The 24,034-nt window shown below is 37.1% G+C and overlaps 1 protein-coding gene across 1 annotated transcript in view; it reads left to right on the forward strand.

The window, feature by feature from the left end:
- Nucleotides 1-1,463: 1,463 nt before the first annotated feature.
- The window catches only part of LOC102815921 (methionine-R-sulfoxide reductase B3, mitochondrial-like), a 194,164-nt gene continuing 171,593 nt past the window's right edge, over nucleotides 1,464-24,034 (forward strand). Inside the window, exons 1-2 of the mRNA XM_006859608.1 lie at nucleotides 1,464-1,630; nucleotides 3,786-3,912. Of these exons, the coding sequence (XP_006859670.1) occupies nucleotides 3,837-3,912 (76 nt within the window). The 5' untranslated portion in view covers nucleotides 1,464-1,630; nucleotides 3,786-3,836. The remainder of the gene's footprint in view (nucleotides 1,631-3,785; nucleotides 3,913-24,034) is intronic.

Consider the following 24,034-nt stretch of genomic DNA (forward strand, 5'->3'; position numbering starts at 1 on the left):
GTCTTGGGGCTCTTTGACATTCAACTGCACATTCTCTCAGTGCACGGCCTCTTTTCACCACCCCCAAATTTCCGTGGCTAATATGTGTTCCCTTAAAACTTGGCCTGCAACTTTTTCTCTCTAACCCCATTTCACAGTGGCTGCAATGAGTACAGGCTCCCAGCTTTATTTAGCAAGTAGATTCTCCCAGTTTCTGTGCCATTGCCACTCCTCTTCTCCCCCGTTTCTGTACTCTCCAACACTTAGCTACTGTCTGGAACCCTGAGATCTCAGTCTGTGCTTGTTTTTATTTGTTATTCAGTGGGAAGTAAATGGAAACTTTCACTCATTTCACCATTTTGCTCCACCCCTCTACCAGTAAGCTTCTAATTTTTATTTTAATGTTGAGGAAGGTGAGGCACAGAGAGGGTAAGCAACTTGCCCAAGGTCACACAGCTAGTTAACAGCAGAACCAGATGCAAACCCAGGCAGTCTAACTCTGTAGCTCAGATCCAGTTTGTGCATGTGTGAATGCACTATATATTTAGATCTGTTGTTAATATGTTTTATTTCTTTGACTGCAAGCAAAAGTTAGGTGGAAATGACGAACTAAAAATTAATTTTACCAAAACATTTTAGTATAAAAATATTGCTTTTTCTGGTCTGGAGAAGAGTTGGTCCTGGTGTCATATGTGACAGCCACATTCATGATGCGTGTTTTTTACTGTGGAAGTAATTGATTATGAATGTGACTTATCAAGGTATTTAGATATAAGAATATATTCTTTATAAATGTTTTCACTTTACATTTCAGTTACATGTTTTCAGGGTAATGTATGAGTGACATCACTTCATGTGCATTTTGCAAAATTATCTATTTTGTCTGTTAACCTTGCAAGCATTTATGCACTTAGGGTTATAACAGATCCTAATTTATGAAGCTTTGGTAGCGTAGTGGTTACGATTTGGGCTGCGAACCGCGAGGTCAGCAGTTTGAAACTACCAGCTCTTCCGTAGGAGAAAGATGAGGCTTTCTGCTCCCGTAAAGATTTACAGCCTCGGAAACTCTGTGCAGGGTCAGTATGAGTCGGAACCTACTCCACGGCACATAACCACCACCAACCAATTTATGAAGCACTTGCTTTGCAGGATTTGAAAATGGAAAATGTTGTGTCAAATTATGCTTTTGGCATTCTTCATTATAAAAAAGATTGCACTAAAATTACTCATCTTAATTGCTCCATGGTGTTGGTGTAAATGTAGTACTTTCAGGGCCTGCTCTTTAAAACTCAAACCCAAACCCAAACAAAAAACTGGGCAAAACTAATTTACCACTAGATGGAGCCCTGGCTATTTGGGTAGAAATAAAAAGGAAAAACAGTCAGAACATTAAATCACAAAGTCCTATCATGCTGAAGGGCCCTTGGTATTTGAGGCCCTCAGCTTTTAATTGCAGAATGCATCTTTGTTCCTTGCCTGACCTGCCGAGTGACATCACTGCCTTTCTTCCTGTGCGCTGGCTTTGACACAAGCCAGATGGCCCTGGAGATCGGTAGGAGCGCAAGCTGCCTGGTACAGCAGTTGATGAAACAGAATAGGAAGACGTTTTATGGTCAGCTGTGGGAGCACAATGAAGCTACAGCTTTGCTAAGTAATTGCATTTACTGCGCACACTTTATTTCTTTGCTAAGTAATTACATTTACTGTGCACATTTTTATAGGTCAAAAAGAAAAAAAATACATTTTTATTTATAGTGTTGTGAGGTATAGACCTTTGATCTTTTATTAGTCAGTAGTCTGCTCTAAAGGAATGCTCTCTTTTCCCTGTTCTGCATTCACTCGTGAAAATGACATGTTTATTTATGTTTAATGGTTCTTTCAGGCTGAGCATTGTGATACTTACCTTCCCTCTTCCTCCCTTTTGTCTCTAGTTAGTAACACAAAAATGTTTTAGTTTTGCAGTGAGTTTAGTTTGGAGAAGTCAGAGTTCAGGCACGCTAATACAAGCAGATTTCTGTCAGATATACTCCAGAGTGATTTGGTAAAATATATTACTCTGTATTATGTGTTTGTGCTTCAAGGAGGTCAGAAAGACCAGGAACAGCCTTTTTTTGGGGAGCGGTGGTGGTGTAGGAAATGAATAAGCATTAGTTTGACATCCAGTTTTGGGCATTTAGTGCAACCACTTATTAATGCTGATTTAAAATAAAATATTAGGCATGCATATTAATCTATTATTTTCCATTTTCATTTGAAGTTAATCTTTGTCTTTACCAGTTGAAATAGTGTATTTAAAAATACAACTTTAAATTTAAAAAAATTTAAAATCTGAAGTTTTCCCTGAAGTTGAACATTTACACAGTTTTGAGATTTTTCCACATGGTTCATTTGCCCAAACTTTAAAAATACATTTACCAGCTCACCTAACTTTTCCTGATTTAAGCTGTGAATTGAACAGAATGATTTCAGGTGGCCCTTAGAACTTCTGCAGGCCTGTTGTATTGGCTGGAAGACACAGGGAAGTGGACACCATTCTGCTTTTCCCATCGGGCCCAGAGAAAACTGTAGAATCGTGTGTGAATATGATATTGAATGTTGCTTTATTTAAATGAGTAAAATATGTTGATGTTGCATAATTTCTCTTATATATTCTGATAATCTTAGTGATAAAATTAAATGTTATTTTTTTCTAGTAAAAAAAATACATTTATGGGGATATGGAGAGAGGGAGCAGCTGAGGACTCTAGATTCATGGGGAAGTGAGGGACTAAGAGATGGCGGCCAGGAGGCAAACTTGCAGCATGTGCCCTTTGGTGGTTTAAATTATTATATATGCCCGAGTGTTTAAAAAAAAAAAAAAAAGCTACAGTGAATAGAGAGAAACACTGGTAACTGATGGTACATGGCGGGGATTGTAATCATTATAATGAAACAACGTGTAGGATTTGTTGACTGTGAAACTGATGATCTGCCCTGTAAACTTTTACTCAATCCACAATAAAAACCTTAAATTAAAAAAAATACATTTACCCTTTTTAATGCTAGGCTTATGAATATTATTTATAGAATGTATCTATAAATTGTAAATCATAAATTTGAATAAAAGTTTATATTGCCATTCTTTTTTCAAACTTAATATTCTTTCTAAAGTGAAGTCTCCTGGTTTTCCCTAGGTTGTTTAGATCTCTATTTAAAAAAAAAAAAAATCCAACAAAAGAAATCTCTTAATCTTACAGTATTTTGCAATCTTCTCCAGAGAGAGAAATTTGCAAATAATTGTTGGAGTAAGTCAGCATGGTGTAAGGAAAGAACACGACTTTGCAATCAGATAGAACAGAGTTTCCTAATCCTTTTTCCACTGGTTGTTTACTTTGTGCCCTTGGACCTTTGAGCCTTGGTTTCCTTGCATACGTATTGGGGGATAAAACCTACCTGCTAGGCTTATTGTAAGAATAAACAGTACAATGCGTATAATAGTCCAAAGACAGTGTCTGCCACATGGTAGAAACTCAGTATATGCTAATTCTTTTCAACTATTTTAAATCTTGTCTCTTTTCTAAACCATTTGCAAGCTGTGTTCATAGATTATACTGCTGTTACGTAGTGTGCATTTTATTTATAAGGTGTCAGTAAGTTTGGGGTGAAAGTAAGCTCACCATCCCCAAAATAAGCCCTTAAAATGTATTATCGCTATGTGTGTATGTGTTCCGTTCCAGATAAAACCCTGACCATCAACTGTGCAGTGAATGTGTTTCACATTGTGATGTTTTAATTTTTTTTTTCTCTTTTTTTTTTTTCCTGCTCAGCTCTTGCCCCAGTTCTTTGCTTCTGATTTTGATGGTGAAGATATCACAGTGATGTCTGCCTTCAACCTGCTGCATTTGGTGACAAAGAGCCAGCCAGTAGCCCTGCGAGCCTGCGGGCTTCCCTCAGGTTGCTGCTTGTTTTACCGTCTGTAGGAGGGTGCTGGTCGGACTGGGAGTTTCTGTTGCAGGAAATGATACACCATAATGCTTTGCTAAATTTACTTTTCTTTTACTTGGGCTCTAATTTGAAAGCGGAAATTGGTTATAAATCACCATTCTGCTCTGAGTAACATTCATTTCCACAATCCGTACAACTCTGGGAAACATTGTCCAGTTTCCTTGCCCAGTATATAATTGTTACTAGTATTTCATGATATAGTCCGTTCTTTAATGCACATTACACATCTGAAAGTTATAATATTCATATGAAGCTGCAAGTCTTGATAAGAAACTGCCTCAAATCACGCAACATAGGACATTCATCTTGTTAAAACAGAATTCAAATGCTTTTCATTTCACATGTAGCCATTCTTTTAGAAAACAATTAAAATGAAAAAGCTTAGCATTATTGTTACTTACTTACTGTAACTAAAGATAAAAACAAATAAGCAGAATTAATATTGCATGCCAGCTGGTTCTTAAATTAAAATGACCATACTTTTGTAAAATGTGATTTTTAAGCACTTAAACAAGTGAGGTGTGAAAGTGCAAGAGCAATCTTATATGGTCGTGTCATAACTTCAGAGTCCTGGTGTGGCGCTGTGGTTAATGCGCTAGACTGCAAAGTCGGTTTCAACCACAAGGTCGGCGGTTCAAGCTCACCAGCCTCTCCTCAGAAACCCTATACAGGGTCTCTATAGGTTGGAACCGACTCAATGGCACTTCACAACAACAACATCATAACTTTAATGTTTAAATTTTGTTATGAAAATTACATTGACCAGATATTTTATTTCTGTGAACATTTTAATTTACATTTTCTATTAATAAATAGTTCTTATCACATTAGAAAAAACAAAGCAAAACAAAACGCACGACTGTAGAGTTGATTTTGACTCAGAGCAACCGTGGAGGACAGAGTAGCCCTGCTCCCCAGGATTTCTGAGGCTGCAAATTGTTCCAAGCTTACGTCAGCCTCATATTTCACTGGCAAAGAGGCTGGTGGGTTTGAACTGCCATCTTTTCGGTTAGCTTAACCTCTGTGCCATCAAGACTCCTTTGACTACATTGTTGTTATTGTTGAGTGCCGTCCAGTTGGTGCTGACTCCTAGTGACCCTGTATAGGGTTTCTCAGAGCCGTAAGTAAGCCTTGTATGTCTTTTGCTGAGCAATTGATGGATTTCAACTGCTGACTTTTCTGATAAGCACTGGCCTGCTAACTATAATGTTGGCAGTTCAAACCCACCAACTGCTCCTAGGAAACCTTATACAGGGTTGCTGAGTCGGTCATGTAACAATATATAGGATCTAGTGCTTGAACTGAATCTGAAACTATGAGCAGCAATTAGCCAGGTGTTCAAGATGTGGGACAACATTCCTAACATAGAGAGTTGCTGAGTGCTGTGGAGTCGGTTTCAACTCATAGGACCCTGTATAAGGTTTCTGAGGAGCAGCTGGTGGGTTTAAACTGCTGACCTTGTGGTTTGCAGTCTAGCGCTACACCAGGAATCCAACATATAGAGTGATGTGGGCAAGCAATGAAGGTCCGTAAGGGCCAAGTGTTCTCAGAGAAGTGCAGGTTCTGTGCGCTGCTTAGTTTGGGTGAGTGAATCCGAGTAGAAGAAGTGAAGAAGGAAAGGTAGTTAAATCCTGAAGGGCCACATATGATATTTGAATGAATTTAAATCTCGGGAAGGGGATCTTACAGAGGAATAGCATGACTTGATTTACATTTGCTAAAGATTATGTTGTATGGTGAAGGGTCAGTGTTAATTCCAGAAAGTTTCTGTGGGAGGGACTGGGATAGCAACTTGATTAGAAAGGGGCGTAAGATACTAACTAGTCTTGCAGCTCTATTTGCATAGCAAACAGTATTTTTTTAAAAAGAGATTTTATGTCTGTTTGTGGTGACTTCAGGGGCTAATGAGGCATAATGTACGGGGACCTTTGTTGTTGTTGTTAAATGTTGTAGAGATGGTTCTGACTCATAGGGACCTGGTATAGGGGTTAAGAAGAACAGCTGGTGAGCTTCAACCACCCACCTCGCAGTTCAAACTGGCATTGCAGTCCAGTGCATTAACCCACAGCACCACACCGGGAGTCTACATGGGGGTCTTTAGCCATTCGTAATGCCCCTTACACCCCTTCATCCACAGCTGTGCCCCTACACTGCCACCATAGGGCATGTATTGGGTTTGAGGCTAGACAATGGCTGTTGCAATTTCGGAAAGAAGGGGATAGATTAGAGAGATTCAGACTGTAGAACTGACAAAGTCTAGCTGTTGAATTGTACAAAACACCAGCTTGAGGGAGGACTAAACCCATATAGTTCCATACAGTTTGCTGTGGAGCTGCTTCTTAGCTATACATACATATAACAATTGGAGTGTGAAGGTTACGTAAGTTTATACATCATGGTTTCCATGGAAAAAAAAAACACCCAAGTGTGAATACACCCAGAATAGTTCTTTGTAACAAGGCGTACTCTGGGTTATGTAGTTCTTGTAACATGCGATACACAGAGTAGGCTGAGTTTACAGAAGCTATTTATTAACAACTTATTCTTTGAATTCTATGACAACTATAGAATTAAAGTGTCTCATAATGAAATTGTTTTAATTAAAAAATAAGTTATCTTCACTGTAATATCAAAATGATAAATTCAACAAAGCTTGTAATTTAAAAGAAGTAACCATTGTAGTAGGAATCCTTGTGGCGCAGTGGGTTAAGCATTGGGCTGCTAATGAAAATAGATCATTGAAACCTACCAAGTATTCCAAGGGAGAGATGTACCTGTCTGTCTGCTACATATAGAGCAGTTCTACTCTGTTCTGTAGGGTCAGAGAGCGTTCTTTGAGTCAGAAGTGACTTCATGGTAGTGTGTATTTTTTTGTTTTGTTGTTAAGTGCTGTCGAGTTGATCCCAACCCATAGCGACCCCTGTATAGGGTTTCTGAGGAGCAGCTGGTGAGCTTGAACCACCACCGACCTTGCAGTTCAAACAGCTTTGCAGTCTGGTGCTGTAACCCACAAAGTCACACCAGGATTCCTTTTTTATTATAAAAAAAAAAACACAAAAAAAAACCCCTTTATTTTAAGGAGCTCTGGTAGTGTAGTGGTTACAAATCAGGCCGTGAACCATGAGGTCAGCAGTTCGAAAGTACCAGCTGTTCCATGGGAGAAAGATGAGGCTTTCTGCTCCCATAAAGATTTACAGCCTTGGAAACCCTGTACAGGGTCGCTATGAGTCAGAGCCGACTCTACGGCACATAACCACCACCGCTACCCTTTATTTTAGAGTCCTGGTGTGGCACTGTGGGCTAATGCACTGGACTGCAAAGTCAGTTTAGCTGTTCCTCAGAAACCCTATACAGGGTTGCTATGGGTTGGAACTGACTGGAAGGCATGTTGTTGTTAAGTGCTGTTGAGTCAGTTTTGATTCATAGTGACCCTGTATAGGATTCCCAAGGAGCAGCTGGTGGGTTTGAACTGCCTACCTTGTGGTTAGCAGTCAAGTGCTTACCCTACAGTGCCATACCAGGTCGCGTTCTTATGCACGCAGATTCTAGAGTTACACTGACTGGGCTTGGATTCTGACTTTGTCACTTCCTGTGTGCCTTGCCTTTCTTGTATGTAAAGTATGTAGGTAATAATAGTGCCCACCCAAAAGGTTGCTGTGAGAATTCAATAGATTAGGATGAACACTGTTTAGAACAATGACTGTCATACAGAAAGGCGTGGCGTTGCGTGCAGACTAATACGCTGGACTTCAGGGATGTTTTGAACCACAAGATCAGCGGTTTAAGCTTATCAGCTGTTCCTCGGAAACCCTAGACAGGGTTGCTGTTAGTCAAAACTGATGCGATGTCTCTTAACAACAACAACTGATGAAGCTCAAAGAAATGATCTTTATTTCTTTTTTTAAAAATAATATTTTACTGTGTTTTGGTGAGAGTTTACATAACAACGTATATTAAATGACATTGATTACATTTTTCACAATGTTTCAGCCTTCTTATTAATTGCATTCTGGTTGTTCAATTTCCAGTTGTTTAGTTTCCCTCATGGAGCTGACTGTTTGATACTCTTTCTTACCTTGAGTTTGTAAGCCTATTTCACTCTGATAAATGGATTGGCTAGACCAGTATTAAGTAGCTTCTTAATCATTTAAGCACAATTTACTTTTTAAAGTGTTATGAAAGTCAGTCTTTCAGTGTCTACATATTTTATAGCTGGAATATTAGCAATATCTTTATTATCAATTTCTTTGAACAAAATTTTACTCTTAGATATATACAAGCATTGAAGAAATTGTTACGTTTAATAATAATGCAACAAACTATTGACATCTTAAAGAATAAAAATAAAATTCCAATGGGAATTCTTCTCCTCATTACTTGGTGCAAGTAAAGAAGGAAGAGGCCAAAGTGAGAGACTTAGCAAACAAAGATAAAAGTTTGACGTGTTCTTTAATTTACTGTTCCCTGGTCAAACCCTATTACAACTAAAATCTCTGTAAATCAAAAAGATTTCTTCTCCCTAGCCAGTATCCTAATTTTGAGTATTATTCAATACAAAATAATTCCAGAACCAAGAAATAATTGGAACAAGCTCTTCAAATTGATTATAACCGGATTGACCTGCTTGAAGGCCATATCCCAGAAGAGCGATCTATCATTTTTCAGTTTTGACTTCCTTTACTTCTTATTTTTTAATAAAACATTTTTAATTTAGAGCTTATTAAGTGCATCTGAGTTATGGTTCACTCATGTTTGTAATTAAAGGTATTTTTCTCTGTCTCAGAATTCTTCTTAATTTCCTATAATAGTTTCTTTTGTATATTAAAGGGAGCACTGGATTAGGAGCCAACACTAACCACACTCCTGACATTAACTTGTGTGACCTTGAACCAGTCAGTAAACCTCTCTAGACCTCCGACTTTTCATCTTTAAAATTAGGAATTTAAATTCTATAATCAACTCAATTTTGAAATTCTGTGATCTTATAGACTTTCATTTGTTTTTACTTTTGGCTTCCGATTAATCAAATCTTAAAAGTCAGTATTAATTAATGGCTGGGAACTTGCAGAAAAAATCTGCTAAATTGTCGTGGGAGGACAGAAATATTGTTCATGTTTGAACATTACAGTTCCTTCCCTCCAAAACAAGACTGAAGCATTATTTGAGAAGGGATTAGGAAGCATCATTTTATACATCATTTAAATGGTAGATAAAAATTTATTCTAAAAAGCCTAGACAAGATATCATATTAACTTTTAGCCAAGTTAAGGGTGTTTGTCTAAATTGTACTAATTATAGTGATAAAATGATACTTTTCTCAAACATCACAGACATGATACATGATTATGGATCTTTTTTGACTTTAGTGGCATATTTAAGTCTCCTATAAGCTAAAGAGCCACATGGATGTAAAATAGTTTGCAAAGATATTATAATATACCATAATATTCTGATGTAGAAATTAGAAGGCCTTAAGACAGCTAATGTTGTTTGAAAGTCCTAGGATATGCTTGTGGCTCCAGAGCTTTGCATAGTGCCTAACACTTAATAAATATTTGTTAAATGAATGAATAAATATTTGGAAAGTTTACATGTAGGTGAAGTGGTAGCTTTGACAAAGAGTGCAGATTTATTTGTGAATTCTTTATGTGTGAATTCTTTAAAAGTAAAGTTCACAGTTGATTGCATTTTTAATATTAGTCAAAGTTGATATATTTTCTGCATTAATACAATATGATGCGTATCTTAGGTATCAATCACATGGCTGCTCACTAAAATGCAAAAAATGGTAATACAGATTCAATATATATTTTATGCAAGTGCATTTACTTTTTCTCCCAAACAAATTGAGTTTAAGTGATCATATTGTTGTTGTTAAGTGTTGTTGAATCTGTTCTGACACATAACTATCCTGTATAGGGTTTCCGAGGAGCGCCTGGTGGGTTTAAACTGCTAACCTTATGGTTAGCCCTCTGGTGCTTATCCTATAGCACCACTTCTAGGACTCCTTAAGTGGTTTACAAACCATGAAAATTAAGAACTTTGACACTTTTGATCATTTCTGGAACAAATTAATATTTGTTGTACTTTTAATTCCTCATTTGTAAAGAGGAATACTACAGAGATGTGCATTAAAATAACTCAGAATTTACAAGTTTGAACTGGTGATAGAAAATGTTATCTGCGTATGAAACCATCAGTGGGCTGTTCAGCTATTGGATAGATTAATGTTCTATATTAGTTTTTGAAAAGTTTTTTTTTTTTTTTTTTTGGTCAAGAAAAGGTGGACCTTTTCCACAATTGGTTGATAAAAACTTTGAGCCTTTTCCCCAGAAAATTATATATGTGCATATTGCACAGCGGTTAAAGCTGGCAAAGGATTGGTGATTTGAACCTACCAATCACATCACAGAAGAAAGATGTGGCAGTCTCCTTCTGTAAAGATTGACAGCCTTGGAAACCCTATGTTGTAGTTCCACTCTGTCCTATAGGAATAATTTATGAGGTAGTGAGGTTGGCTTTTTGTGTTTTTTTTTTAAAGGGATACTTTTTAGATCTTCTGAAACTCTTCTGGGAAGGCTCTTTGGAGAACCTTGGTTCAGACCTCTGTTCTAAAAGATACACATGAAACAAATACACTGATGAGACTAGTGTTTCTGATTGGTGTTTTCATTGGAGGTTTTCCCATTTGTTTATATTAATTCCCTCTATCCTCCAGTTTCACCATTCTTACATGCTCATCTTACCTAAGCTCATTTGATTGCAGAGAAATGCATTAGAGAAGATTTAAAAAAAAAAAAACAACTTTGTTTTTAATTAGATATAAAAACTCAACTCTTTAGCATACTTTACACAGTGTTTTGCAGTTAGTTGATTAAGTGATATCCAGTTTTTCCAATAGGTGGCACTAGCTCTATAGTCTTTCACATCATGAATGAGGCTTGAAATCATTAAGACAGAGGTGCATTGTGAAAACTTAAACAAAAGTATGTAAAGAATATCCAGTTAGGAACATATGGATTTACAAACCACAAATTTTGCTGCTTATATTATGTTCAAACAATATTTGTAGAGTGCACAACCTTTTTCCATTTTCAATAGGATTCCATCTCCTTTATGCTTGGACATCTCTTCGAAATTGTCTTTCATGTGTAGACTTTTATAAACTAAAACAAGTTTTTATAAATGAACTTATCTTGTATCCAACTAGCTGATTTAACAGTAATTTATAGTTTTATATGTAGCTAAATTTTCTTCAGCAGACCACCCAAGACTGAAAGAAAATTTCACATTTTCTTTTTCTGTGTTTTGAATTTTTATAGAACCCTGAAACTGTTATTCTTTTAACGTGTTGACTGTTAAGCATGCATCACTTTTTGCATGGATCAAAATATTTTAGGAACCTAAGGAAAATTATATTTAAAATGTTAATGTTTACTCTGATGCAACTTTTTTTCCCCTAAAACCAAATGTTCTAGAAGTTTAGTGATATTATAGAGTTTGAGTAAATGTTGAAAAGTCGCTGTTTAGTATCTAATTACCAGATCAATTTTAAAAATTATTTGTGGGCAGTGTGTATTAGTCATGACTAAACTGGTATAAGACAATATACTTGTGTGAATGAGAAGTTGGGTATATGGTTTGTTAAAAGTGGATTTTGTTAAATTCTTTATATTTTATTATATATTCATAGTATATTATTTAAACAAGTATAATATATTTACTATTATATGTTACTAATCATAAAGCACACAGCAACATTTAGTGACAACTGGGTGTGAACAAAAAATAAAATTTTAGTTTTGATTGAGAAGTTCATTAGTTAATTAACAATGACTGTGTTGTATATAAATTGTTATTATGAGTTCCAGAAAACAAATTTTAGTTTTGTATTATTAGATTATGTAAGCATTATAGACTTTGGGGGAATTATGTAAGTATAGTTGTTAGATATTTATCTAAACATGTTCACAGTGATGTAATCTAACAGTAGAAAGATTTGTTAAAAACAAGCTGCCTAGAGTTCCAATAGACTCATGTCTAATGAATGAACGTGGCTTGCATGATAGTTCACAAAGCCTCACATCACGTACATACTTGATGAGTTTTTTGGTATCAATCTTTTCTAGTTTACATCTTCGTCTTAAATATTTTATGTAGAATTGTCTTTCTCAACACTGTTTTTGCTAGATACTTTTCAATTTAAAATGCCTTAACATAGATTTTCATTAAGATGCTTGGCAAATGGTCCCAAATTACTTTTCATGTTTTTACATTAGAAACTAACCACTTATTTAGATTTTATAGTTCCCATTTCATTTATTTAAATTCTCTAGTTTTCCTTTTTTTTAGATTTAGTGTATTTGTACTTCTTTTAGTAATTTCAAAATACATGCTATAAAATTTATCTTGGTATGACAAAGATATCTGTTATTTAGGTAGCTCATAAAAGCTATACATTTATAGAACTTAAATGTACTTAATCACTAACACTAGATATATTTATTATACTCAACCACATAGTTGCAAACACAGAATGGGATGCCAGTTTAAAACCATTAGGTTATTTGTGCTTTAAGCAAGCAAAGAAAATCCAGCATTCTATAATATAGTTTTGTAAAATGTTGTTTTGTTGCAGAACTGTATGTTGACTCTCTGAGTGATCTAACTGTACATACTATGTTCTATTTTGGTGACTATTTCTTATGCAGATTTTAGATAGCATTATGGAAAGTTCATAGCTTGTCATGCTATTGATGAAGACACTGACTGGAAGCTTAGTCTGTATTTGCTAGTTTGTTACTACTACCCTTTTGCTTTCTGATCCTAGGAATTTATGTTTTGTACCTCTTATTCCCATTTCTTTTTTGCTGTTAATCTTTCACAATTAGCTATAAGCCTCAGATTTTGCATTATGTGCCATTTCAAGAAAAATTGTTCCATGCAAACTTTAATTGCTTGCTGTAATAAGGGAGAATAAATCAGAAAAATAAAAGGAGAGGAACATCAAATAAGTCTTATAAAGGTGATGGGTATGATCAGCCCAAATCTGTTTCCATTACTGGAAAATCCTTGTTCTATAAAGGAGGCTCCTAACATGTAGAATTTCTGTCTGTTTAGTTCATTGTTGCACCTTAACGACTAGAATTGTGTCTAACACATAGTTGTTGTTGTTAAGTACCAAAGAGTCAGTTCCGACCCATAGCGACCCTGTATAGGGTGTCCGAGGAGCAGCTGGTGAGCTTGAACACATAATAGAGTGTAATGTTTGTTGAATGAATGAATGAATGGTATGAATCAGCATCATTATATATAGAAACAATGTTACATTATAAATAGGGTGCTCTTTGTTCTCAAGAAACATAAATTCTAGTGAGAAAGATAGTGCTCTGGGTCCAAATTTTGCTATCTGTAGGATGAGGAGAGTTGTATGTTTGATTGTCTTATGATTTTATATAAACATTTCCTCCTTTAACTTGATTCTTGAGGGAGGGAGTTTTTTACAAAGCAAGAAGCATTGTACTTCTTTCTGCCTGGAATGGCAGACTGGCTTCTTGGACTAGGAATTTAAGAATGGAAACTTTTCTGAAGGTTATTGAGGAATGTGTACATGTAATTAGTGGGAGGTGAGACCAGTAAGGGATGGGAGACTGTTGGCACATAGAGAAGTCAATGGATGAACATGTTAAAGTAGAACACATCATGAGCTAAGAGGTCAATGTAATGAATGAATAAATGAAAGGTGTTAAGTTGCAGGCAGGAGAAACTGGCTCAGATTAACTAGGTGGGCCTGTGGACATGTCAGGCATCTTCCCTGGGTCTTAAGGGGTTTCCTCATGAGGGGTTTGGTCTCTAAGGTCATCATTTCCTAGATTATAATTTCTGGAATACTAGCTCTACTATTACCCTGTAAAATTAATTACATCATCAAATTTGAGGAACTTCTCATACTAACATATTTGATGATTTATCATCTTAAAAATCAAAGTACATGTTAAAATTGTGCAAAGAAAGCATTGTATCATAGTTTGACTGACAGCATTTTTTTCCCCTTGTGGAGCATAAAATAATGATGTGTCAGAATATCACATTTTTTAAAAGTTTTTATTGTTAATTGAGTGATAGTTTACATGGGATAACACTGGTTTTACACTCATTGTTTCGTTGCAATGATTATAGTTTCCTCCGTGTATCATCATTCAGCAGCATTTGCTTGTATTCCCTATGTTTTTTTGGATGTACACAAAAAAACTCAGGAATATATAATAATTTAAACAACCAAAGGGCACACTGCCTTCTGGCTGCCAGCACACAGCCTTTCTCTTTCCATGTGTCTAGAGTCCTCAGCTACTCTATCTCTCCATGCCATCACCTCTGCCTCCACCTCTGGTGTTACTGCTTCTCTAGTTAGGGCCCCACATTCCGTCCATGCTCTTCTCTCTTGATGGTCCTAGGGTCCTCTGTTTCTGGAATGTAAGATTAACTACTCCCCACTTTAAGTTAAAATTTTATCTTTACAGTTGTGACAATCACAATTAGTAATGATAACAGTTATTCACTATTGAATCATAAGAATCTTATCTGAATCTCCTTTCACCAGACCTGTCTAGACATGATGAAAACTATTCAGTGGGGAGTCCACCTTCTCCCGCACACTCTGAAACTAAACTCCCTCTTGAAAACTTGTAAGCCAGTCACTTCATGCCTTTATAGCCCCCTCATTTTAGGTAGCCACTGTCTAAGCTGCCCATCCCTATCAACCTTTTGTACAGAGAGGATGGGAATGATTCTTGATGTGAAGACTCCGTCCCTCTCAGTTGGTATTTTGAACTACTACTTCCATAAGTATAGGTGAAGTTCCTCAAATTGTAGCAATTTACACTTATTTCCTTTATCATAATTTTTAAAAAGTTTCCTCTAGTCAGGTTCTGATCATCTAGCCATCGAAGCTAGGTCAAACGGTATTTTAGTAACTTAAAAATACATGCTATAAAACTTATCTGTAAGTTTGGGTGTTTTTATGTGTCTCACTTCACTTCATATCAGCTGAACGCTTCACTTTCAGCTCTAGCCTTCTATAGCTATATCCTTGTCCATGGGCCCAGGAATCCCCAGGTCTCACCATACTTCAGACCAATCAGCCTTTCCTCTTGTCTCTCACATCTCCAGATCGACAGGACATGGTCGAACTCAGCCCATATCTTCATTGCTGCTTTTCCCCTGCTTCCACTCACCAGTAGACCAACGTGATCGCCAGCAAGCTTACATGCCTGCTGATGTGTTCCCTTTGAGTTTCAGTCTTGGAAGGGAGTTTGTCCTGAAGGAAGTTGATTGCTTGCCTTGATGGTTCCCCAGTGAACAACTTGCTTGTTGTAGTAGCCAATTGGCTTCTTGTAGTAGCCAAGCAGACTGCCATTTTTGGTTTGGATTTTTCCTGCTGATCTTTCTTTCCAGAAGTATCTTCTGTTCCTCTAGCGGATCCAGGCTAGTCTGCTTGTCCTTTCAAATGGGAATATCCGGCCTCAGAAGGGGATGGGGATCAGGATTCCACCTAAGGTCTTATACACTACAAAGGCTCCACAAGAAGCCTCTTTCACTGGGCAAGTTCTAGCATCCCTTTTAGGTATTCCAATCAGTTATAGGCTGAGGATGGGCTCATGAACTTTCTGTAATCATGTTTTCAGATATTCCTTTGTATCTCACTCAAGTGTCAATTTTACAATAGCAGGCAAGGGAAACCAATATTCATAAGACAGTCAAGCATCTTAGTATTATTTCCCTTCTTTTACCCATTCAGACTATGTCTCAATCCCTGTATCACAGAGCCCTGGTGTTACAAAGATGAGTATACATCACTATTTACCTCTGTCCCATTTAGCAAGTCTGCCTGTGTTCGCCTATTTACCTTATTATTCCATCCCCTTCTTCTTGTGTGTTGCCCTCCCCAGCACCCAAACTATGATGTGTCTATCCCCTACCTTGTGCTGTCCCGTCCCCTCTCTCCCACTCCTGGTAACCAACAAAGAATCCCCCACCCCCACCCCACCTTTTAGTATGGGTATCTTTTCTTAAACTTTTACAATAATGGTCTTATGAAATATTTGTCCTTTTGTGATGGACTAATTTCACTCAGCATAATATCCTTAAGGTTCATCCCATGTTATGTGGTGACTTGCTGCTTCCTTGTTATTCTTCAAGGTAGCATAATATTCCATTGTGTGTATGTATCAAAGTTTGTTTATCCATTCTTCCATTGATGGGCACTTAGGTTGTCTCCAACTTTTTGCTGTTGTGAATAGTGCTGCGATAAACATTGTTGTTGTTAAGTGCCATCGAGTCGGTTCCGACCCGTATATATATATCCCTGTGTCTCTGTTCTATGTATCTACACACAGAACACTGTTGTTTCAAGGTTGTGGAACTTTCTCCTCCTTACCTTCCAAAATGGAGTCCTGATGTGGCATTGTAGGATCAGCACTGGACTGAGAACCGCAAGACGGGTATTTCAAATCCACCAGCTGCTCCTCGGAAACCCTATACAGGGTTGCTTTGAGTTGGAACCGACTCAATGGCACATAAAAACAACAACACCCTTCCAAGATTCTGTTAACTCTTTTTTTCAGAACCAGTGTTCCACACAGTATACGTTGGAGAATGTTGGAATTGTTAGGTGCCTTTGAGTCAGTTCTGACTTGCAGTGACCTTATGCAAACAGAAGGAAATACTGCCCAGTCCTTCGCCATTTTCACAATTGTTTGTGGGTCTGTTGCTGCTGCCACTGTGTCAGTCCATCTCATTGGGGGTCTTCCTCTTTTTTTCTGACTTGTCACTTTACCAAGCATGACGTCCTTCTCTAGGGACTGGCCCGTCCTGGTAACATGTCCAAAGTATGAGAGACTTAACTTCATAGTCTTAAATGTGGAGAGTTAATAGAATATTAATCATTATAAAAAGATGTGAATCTTGACATTTAGAGAGGTAATTAAGATTCACAGTATTTTTTTTTTTACTCTTATTATTCATTCCTTTTTTCCTTTCACTGATTTATTAAGCAAATTATTGTTGCAGTTTTTAAACTTAAGTTGTAAGAAATATTAGTCAAAGCATCGTTAGAAAACATCTTTTAGGAAGAAGATTCAAATTGTTGTTTCATTGTTTAGTACCATTGAGTCGGTTCCGACCCCTTGTGACCCTGTATAGGGTTTCCAAGGAGCAGCTGGTGAGCTTGAACTGCCGACCTTGCAGTTCAAATGGCTTTGCAGTCTGGTGCATTAGCCCACGGTGCCACAACAGGACTCCACAGATTCAAATAGAATAACTGAAATGGGAAATTTAATAAGAAGTTAAGTAAAACAAATATTTTAGTGCCTACAGTCATTCTCTCCTTCACATTATTAGGTGCTAGGGATACAGAGATGTATACTGTCCCTTAAGGAGATTGTGAATAACTCATATGAAACCTTATGCCTTTTTTTTTTTTTTTTTAAGTATCTGGGCAATAAAAATGTAAAATTTTTGCCTTTTTTTCTTTCCAGAATCTCTCAACTTTTTTGAGACTTTGTAGACTAAAATGTGATTACAAACTTGTTTCCTGTCTGTAGGACTTAAATCTTTTTAGATTTGAAATTGGATTTGGGTAATAATATAATTTTGGATATATGCAAAGCTGAGATTTTAGATGATACATATTTTCTTTTTATCCAATGAGGTATTTTTAATGTTACACTTAAATAACATTTTGCATTATGATCTAAGGGATGGCCTCTTTCCTCCCTTTTTGTGGTGACTACCTCTCATCCCTCTCTCTTGCAGCCTGAGTTCCCAAGAGGAAGAGGAAAGATCGGAAAGAGAGAGCTATTTTTTTCCCAAGTCTTTTTGATTGCATGTGAAATGTAGAATGAAAATGAGCCTGCCTGTTTTTAATTCTTTTTCTTTCTGTATGGGCTATGATGTTCTAGTGAAGCCCTGTACTGGGGAAAAAAAAAATTGAAAACAGGGAGCTCCAACTTAGTCAGACGTCTCACATGCAATCTGATAGACTTGAAGTCAAGTGATTCTCTCTTCCACCATTGTCACTTGGTGATGGTGGTGCCCTTAAAAGGACATGTGCTTTTCTACTCATGTGCTTTTTGCAAGTAAGAAAATGCTTTTTGAATCAAGATGTGTTTTAAATATTTCCCTAACCACTAGGCTTTACATTAACATGAAAATCATCGGCTCAGTGTTTGCATTAAATTTTGGAGAGCTGGTAAAACACTCTTTAGTACTCTCTGGTACTTAAAGAATTCTGATAAAATGATCAGTAGCATAGTGGTTACGAATTGGGCTGCTAACCTCGGGGTCAGCAGTTTGAAACTACCAGCTATTCCGCAGGAGAAAGATGAGGCTTTCTGCTCCCGTAAAGATTTACAGCCTTGGAAACCGTGTACAGGGTCGCTATGGGTCAGAACCGACTCCACAACATATACCCACCACCACACATGAATTCAACAATTAAAAACATTTTTTTAACGTTTTAATGTGAATTGAGTGAAGGTTTCCAGACAAGATCATCAATTTTACATTCAACAAATCATACACTTTGTTTCATCTCTTCTCAATGATTGCAGTCCCCTCCATGCAAAAATAGGTGTCTTGCTTGCTCCCTGTAGTTACAAATGTCCTTTTTCAAACTTTTATATATCTGTGGGGTATATAAGGAGCTCTGGTAGCGTAGTGGTTACGAATCGGGCTGCGAACCTTAAGGTCAGCAGTTCGAAACTACCAGCCGCTCCGCGGGAGAAAGATGAGGCTTTCTACTCCCGTGAAGATTTACACCCTCGGAAACCCTGTACAGGGTCGCTATGGGTCGGACCCGACTCGATGGCACTTAACAACAACAACAACAATATAAATACATATATGTCCCTCTCTTCGTCCCTTACTTATTCAGCCTGTGTTTCTGTCCAGGTATCTACACACAGAACACTTGTTCCAGGGTTGTTTATGTAACAGTATTTACTTCTGTCCCCTTTAGCCCTTGCATACCTCCCTGTGTCTTCACCTGTCTTCATCATTCTCCTGCCAACTTCCCTCTTCTTGTATATTTCTCTCCCTGTCACACCAGTTATCATGTATCTACCCTCTAGCCAGTGAATTACTCTTCCTTCTTCCCACCCCTGGTAACCATTAAACAACATTTGCTTTAGCATGAAAACCTTTTCGTGAGTTTTTACAATATGGTCTCATACAATATTTGTCCTTTTGTAATTGGATTATTTCACTCAGCATAATGTCTTCAGGTTCATCTATATTATGAGGTGTTTTGCAGATTAATTGTTATTCTTCAAGGTTGCATTGTATCCATTGTGTATATATGTACCAGACTCTGTGTATCCATTCTTCTATTGATGGGCTTTTAGACTGGCTCCATCTTTTGCTGTTATGAACAGTGCTGCTACGAACACTGGTGTGCTTATATCAGCTTTTCCTGGCTCTTATTTCTTGTGGACATATACCAAGTCTGGTGATTGCTGGATCATATGGTATTTCTGTTTCCAACTTTCTGAGAAAGTGCCATTCCATTTTCTACAGTGGTTGAACCAATTTACATTCCCACCAGCATTGTAGGAAGGCCCTAGTCTCAACAACCTTGCCAGCATTTGTAGTTTTCTGCTTTAGTTGAACTTTGCTATTAATGCTGATATGAGATGATATCTTATTGTTGTTTTGCTCACTATGGGTAGGAACTGACTCAAAGGCACTTAACAACAAAATGGCTAATGAGAGTCGGCACAATAGGATAAGCACTCGACCACAGGGTCAGTTTGAACTGCATATTCAGCGGTTCAAACTCAACAGCTACTCCTTGGAAACCTTATACAGGGTTGCTAAAGTTGGAACCAACTCGAGGGCACTTAACAACAACAGCAATGGCTAATAATTGTGAACATTATTTCATGTGTTTATTGGTTGCCTCAATGTCTTCCTTGGTGAAGTAACAATTAAAAATGTATAACACTCAAGTAAAAGATAGAAATGTCAAATGTGAGATCTATATTTTTAGAGCCATTCACTTGAACTATCAATGAATTTTTTCATCAGAATGAATATAATGATAAACCTCTCCATTGACTTTGCTCAGGAAAATCATGTGACTTAACAAACTAGATCTTATGATTAAAGCTAGAATTTTAAATCATATTCATAAACCAGATTTTCATTTACTAATGGTGAGAAAATAAGGAGCTCTAGTAGCGTAGTGGTTATGAATCGGGCTGCTAATCTCACAGTCAGCAGTGAAACTACCAGCTGTTCCGTGGGAGAAAGATGAGGCTTTCTGCTCCCGTAAAGATTTACAGCCTCAGAAACCCTGTACAGGGTTGCTATGAGTCGGAACCGACTCCACGGCACATGACAACAATAACATGGTGAGAAAACGCCTGCATATTTTTTTTTTAATTAAAAAATTTCCTTATTTCCCAGCTCGTCAGTTTCTCCTCTTGTACTGGTTGTGCTTGCTTTTCTAAGTGAGCTGTTACTGCTTATCTGAGAGACTATTTGCAGTCCTTTCATCAGGATACACATTTGATCACAGTACACCCATCAGCTTGTTTACATGAGTTCTCGTCTCTGTTTGGACCCTCTCTGGCCCTCTGATCCTGTCGATGATGTTTCTACAAGTTATTTGATTTTTTTCATATTCTGAGAATAACTGGATTTAATCAGTCTAAGTAGGCACAGTTTTATAATGTCAGTGCACTTAGTTAACTTTCTTTATACAGTACTATACATGTACCTTTAGTTTCAGACTGCACATTTCATTTCATTAACTTCTCTCTCTTACTAGGATATATGCTCTTCTAGGGCAGGAACATTGACTTACTTAATTTTAACTTTATGGTGCTTAACACAATTCTGTATTCATTGTAGATGTTTAATAAATATTTGTAGAAGGTATGGATTAATATTAGGCTCAACTGTGTATATCTTGAAGGAATGAACAACTACAGATACTTGAGAATACTTGTAAAATATATCAACCCATGTAAATTATACCTTACAGGGTACATGTACTAGTACTAAGGGCATACAAAGTATGTTTGTAAAGTTGTAGACATGGAAGGAAAACGTGCATGAGACCATCTCAGGTTATCTATTCAAACCTTCAGGCTGGAAATCAGAGGACCAATTTTATCATTCAACTATGCACCATTGAAACATATGGTCTTGTTTAATTCAAGAGGTTTAAAAATGTTGTGTTGCCTTGATATGCTTATAATGCCCATTGATGTTAATTAGAACTCTGTGCATAGATCAATAGAATATAACTGAAACCAATCTATAGAATTGTCTTATACAAATTAATAGAAAAACAGAAAGACGGCATGAAATATTATTATTATGACAAATAGAGATAGGTTTTTTCTCACTTACAGAAAAGAAAAAAATGCCTCCCCCAAACCAAACTGCTTTCTGACTTTCAGACTTAAAGTTTTTTTTTTTTTTCCTTAAATGTGAAAATTAAGAATGTTTTAAATAGGTAAATTAAGTCAAGATACAAATTTTATCTGAGGCTAAGTTAAAAAGTATTGCTACAAAATAATAGAACCTTTATTAAACAAAAGAATAGAAATATGGAGCTAGTGTTTCTCAATATGCCCACCATCTAGGTCTGTGCACTTCTAAAGACAGCATTTCCATCACTTTACTCCATCCCCAAAGAATTCTGTTGGAATAAATGAAGTCTGAAGGGACAAAATCAGGACTGTGAAGTAGATGGAGTAAGGTTTCCCAACACAATTCTTACAGGACCGTCCTTGATACTCTTGAAGAATGAGCTGGTACACTGTCATGATGTAAAAAAAATTCTTGATGTAACTTTCCCTCATTAATGCAGTTTTCAGTATTCTTACAATTTCATCATTTAAAAATTTCATCATGATCGTGTTCGTTCTGTGTCCTTTGAGAAAATATATCAAGAGTACCCATTTGAAATCCCCCCAAAACAGTCACATAACCTTCTGAGCTCTGACCTCTTTACCTTGAATTCATCTTTGAGATTTTCGTAACCTTTTTTAAAATGCTCGATCCTTCTAGAAACGGTTGTTTTATGTGGGGCAGTATTCCTGTAAACTTATTGCAAAGCTTCAGTGGTTTGGGAAGACGTCTACTCGAGTTTTGTGAAAAAATCATAATAGCCTTGACCTCGAAATAATTTTTTCCCATGCCACAAAAACTATCCTTTTTGTTTTTTGAAGGCATTCTAATGAGACTAAGATAAGGATATTACTTAGAGAACTTGTGTGCAGCCATCCATTGATTGCAGAGACCTGTCTAAGTGTGTAGTGTTTGAACTAAGCCTGTATGACCTGGAGCCTTAGTAGGAGTACTTTTTAGTTAACCTCCTACTTCCTTTAGTTATAGTTGTTCTCTGCCATGGTCTAAACCGGCTACTGGGAAGGGGGCAGAGTTACTAAGTGTTTCAGTAGTTAAAAACATTGTTTGAAAGTTTTTTTTCTCTCTAGGCTCATCAAAAATTTATCACTAAAAATTCACTGTTGAGTATCCTTTTACACATGATTCCATGTTGGGAATGATGATCTGCAGTCTACCAAGGATGATATTAAGTAAACAAAGCAAATTAGCAGGCCTTGAATGCTGATTCTGTGTTTAAAGTTTAGCCAAGCAAATATTCTTTGAGAGTTAGTTGAGTGTAGCACTGTGCTAGAAGGGTACTGACAGTGATTTCTCTTGGAAGTACAAAAGATAGCATCAGACAATTTTAGTATTAACATGTTGTTGTTGTTGTTATGTGCCGTGGAGTCGGTTCCGACCCATAGTGACCCTGTACAAGGTTTCCTAGGCGGTAAATCTTCACGGGAGCAGAAAGTCTCATCGTTCTCCCACATAACAGCTGGTAGTTTCAAACTGCTGACCTTGCGGTTTCCAGCCCGATTTGTAACCACTACGCTACCAGAGCTCCTTAATACCAGAGTATTAAAATAGATAATTGTAAACTTTCTAGTTTATAATCATATTCTCTGTGTTTAACTTGCTTATCTACTTCATTCGTTTTCAAGCTTCAGCATGAACATTATAGTTACTGATCTTTGTGTCTAACACTAGATTGGGAGCTTCATCGTATATTTATCTCTTGCATTGACCGTATCCTCTTGGGAAAGCTCTTTTCCAGGTATCAATATGCTCAACTCATGTCTAAGTGAGGCCTAACTTAAAAAGATTAAACTCTTACTCCTCAATCCTCTTTGTTTTACTTTTTTTTTTTTTTTAAACTTCTTTCTGTATACTTATTGCCTTCTAAAAGGCTATATAATTTGCTTATCCTTTTATTGTGTGTTTTCTTTTTTTTTCTTTTTTAAGTTTTTATTGTGAATTGAGTGACAGTTTACATGGGAGAACATCGGTTTTACACTCATTTTCATTGCATGTTTCATTGCAATGATTACAATCTCCTCCGTGCATCATCATTCAACAGTATTTTTGCTTTTATTCCCTTAGTTTTTTGTTTCATTTTTTTGGGGTGGTGTACACAAAAACACTCAGAAATAAATATATCATCATTTAAACAACCAAAGGGCACCTACTGCAAGCCTATCTCCTAGCCACCAGCACACACAGCCTTTCTCTTTCCATGAATCTAGAGTCCTCAACTATCTCTCGAAGTCTTCATCTCTGCCTCTATCTCTCGGTGTCACTGCTTCTCTGGATAGGGTCCCACATTCCGCTTGTACTCTTCTCACTTGATGACACTAGGGTTCTCTGTACCTGGACTGTAAGATTAACTTCTCCCCACTTTTTTTTTTTAATGTTTCATTGTGAATCATGTGATAGTTTACATGGGAGAACACCAGTCCTACATTCATTCTATCGTACATCGTCTCATTGCCATGTCCACAATCCCCTCCATACAATCCTTCCCCCTTCCCCAGTACCCCCCAGGTCTTCAGCACACAGTCGCTCTCCCTCTCTGGATCTGAAGTCTCCAGCTGCTCCATCACTCCACGTCATCATCTCTGGCTCCATTTCAGGCATCACTGCTTCTCTGGGTAGGATCCCGCTCTCTGCTCTT

This window comes from Chrysochloris asiatica, unplaced genomic scaffold, assembly GCF_000296735.1.
Source record: "Chrysochloris asiatica unplaced genomic scaffold, ChrAsi1.0 scaffold00033, whole genome shotgun sequence".
In the NCBI taxonomy this organism is placed as follows: domain Eukaryota; kingdom Metazoa; phylum Chordata; class Mammalia; order Afrosoricida; family Chrysochloridae; genus Chrysochloris; species Chrysochloris asiatica.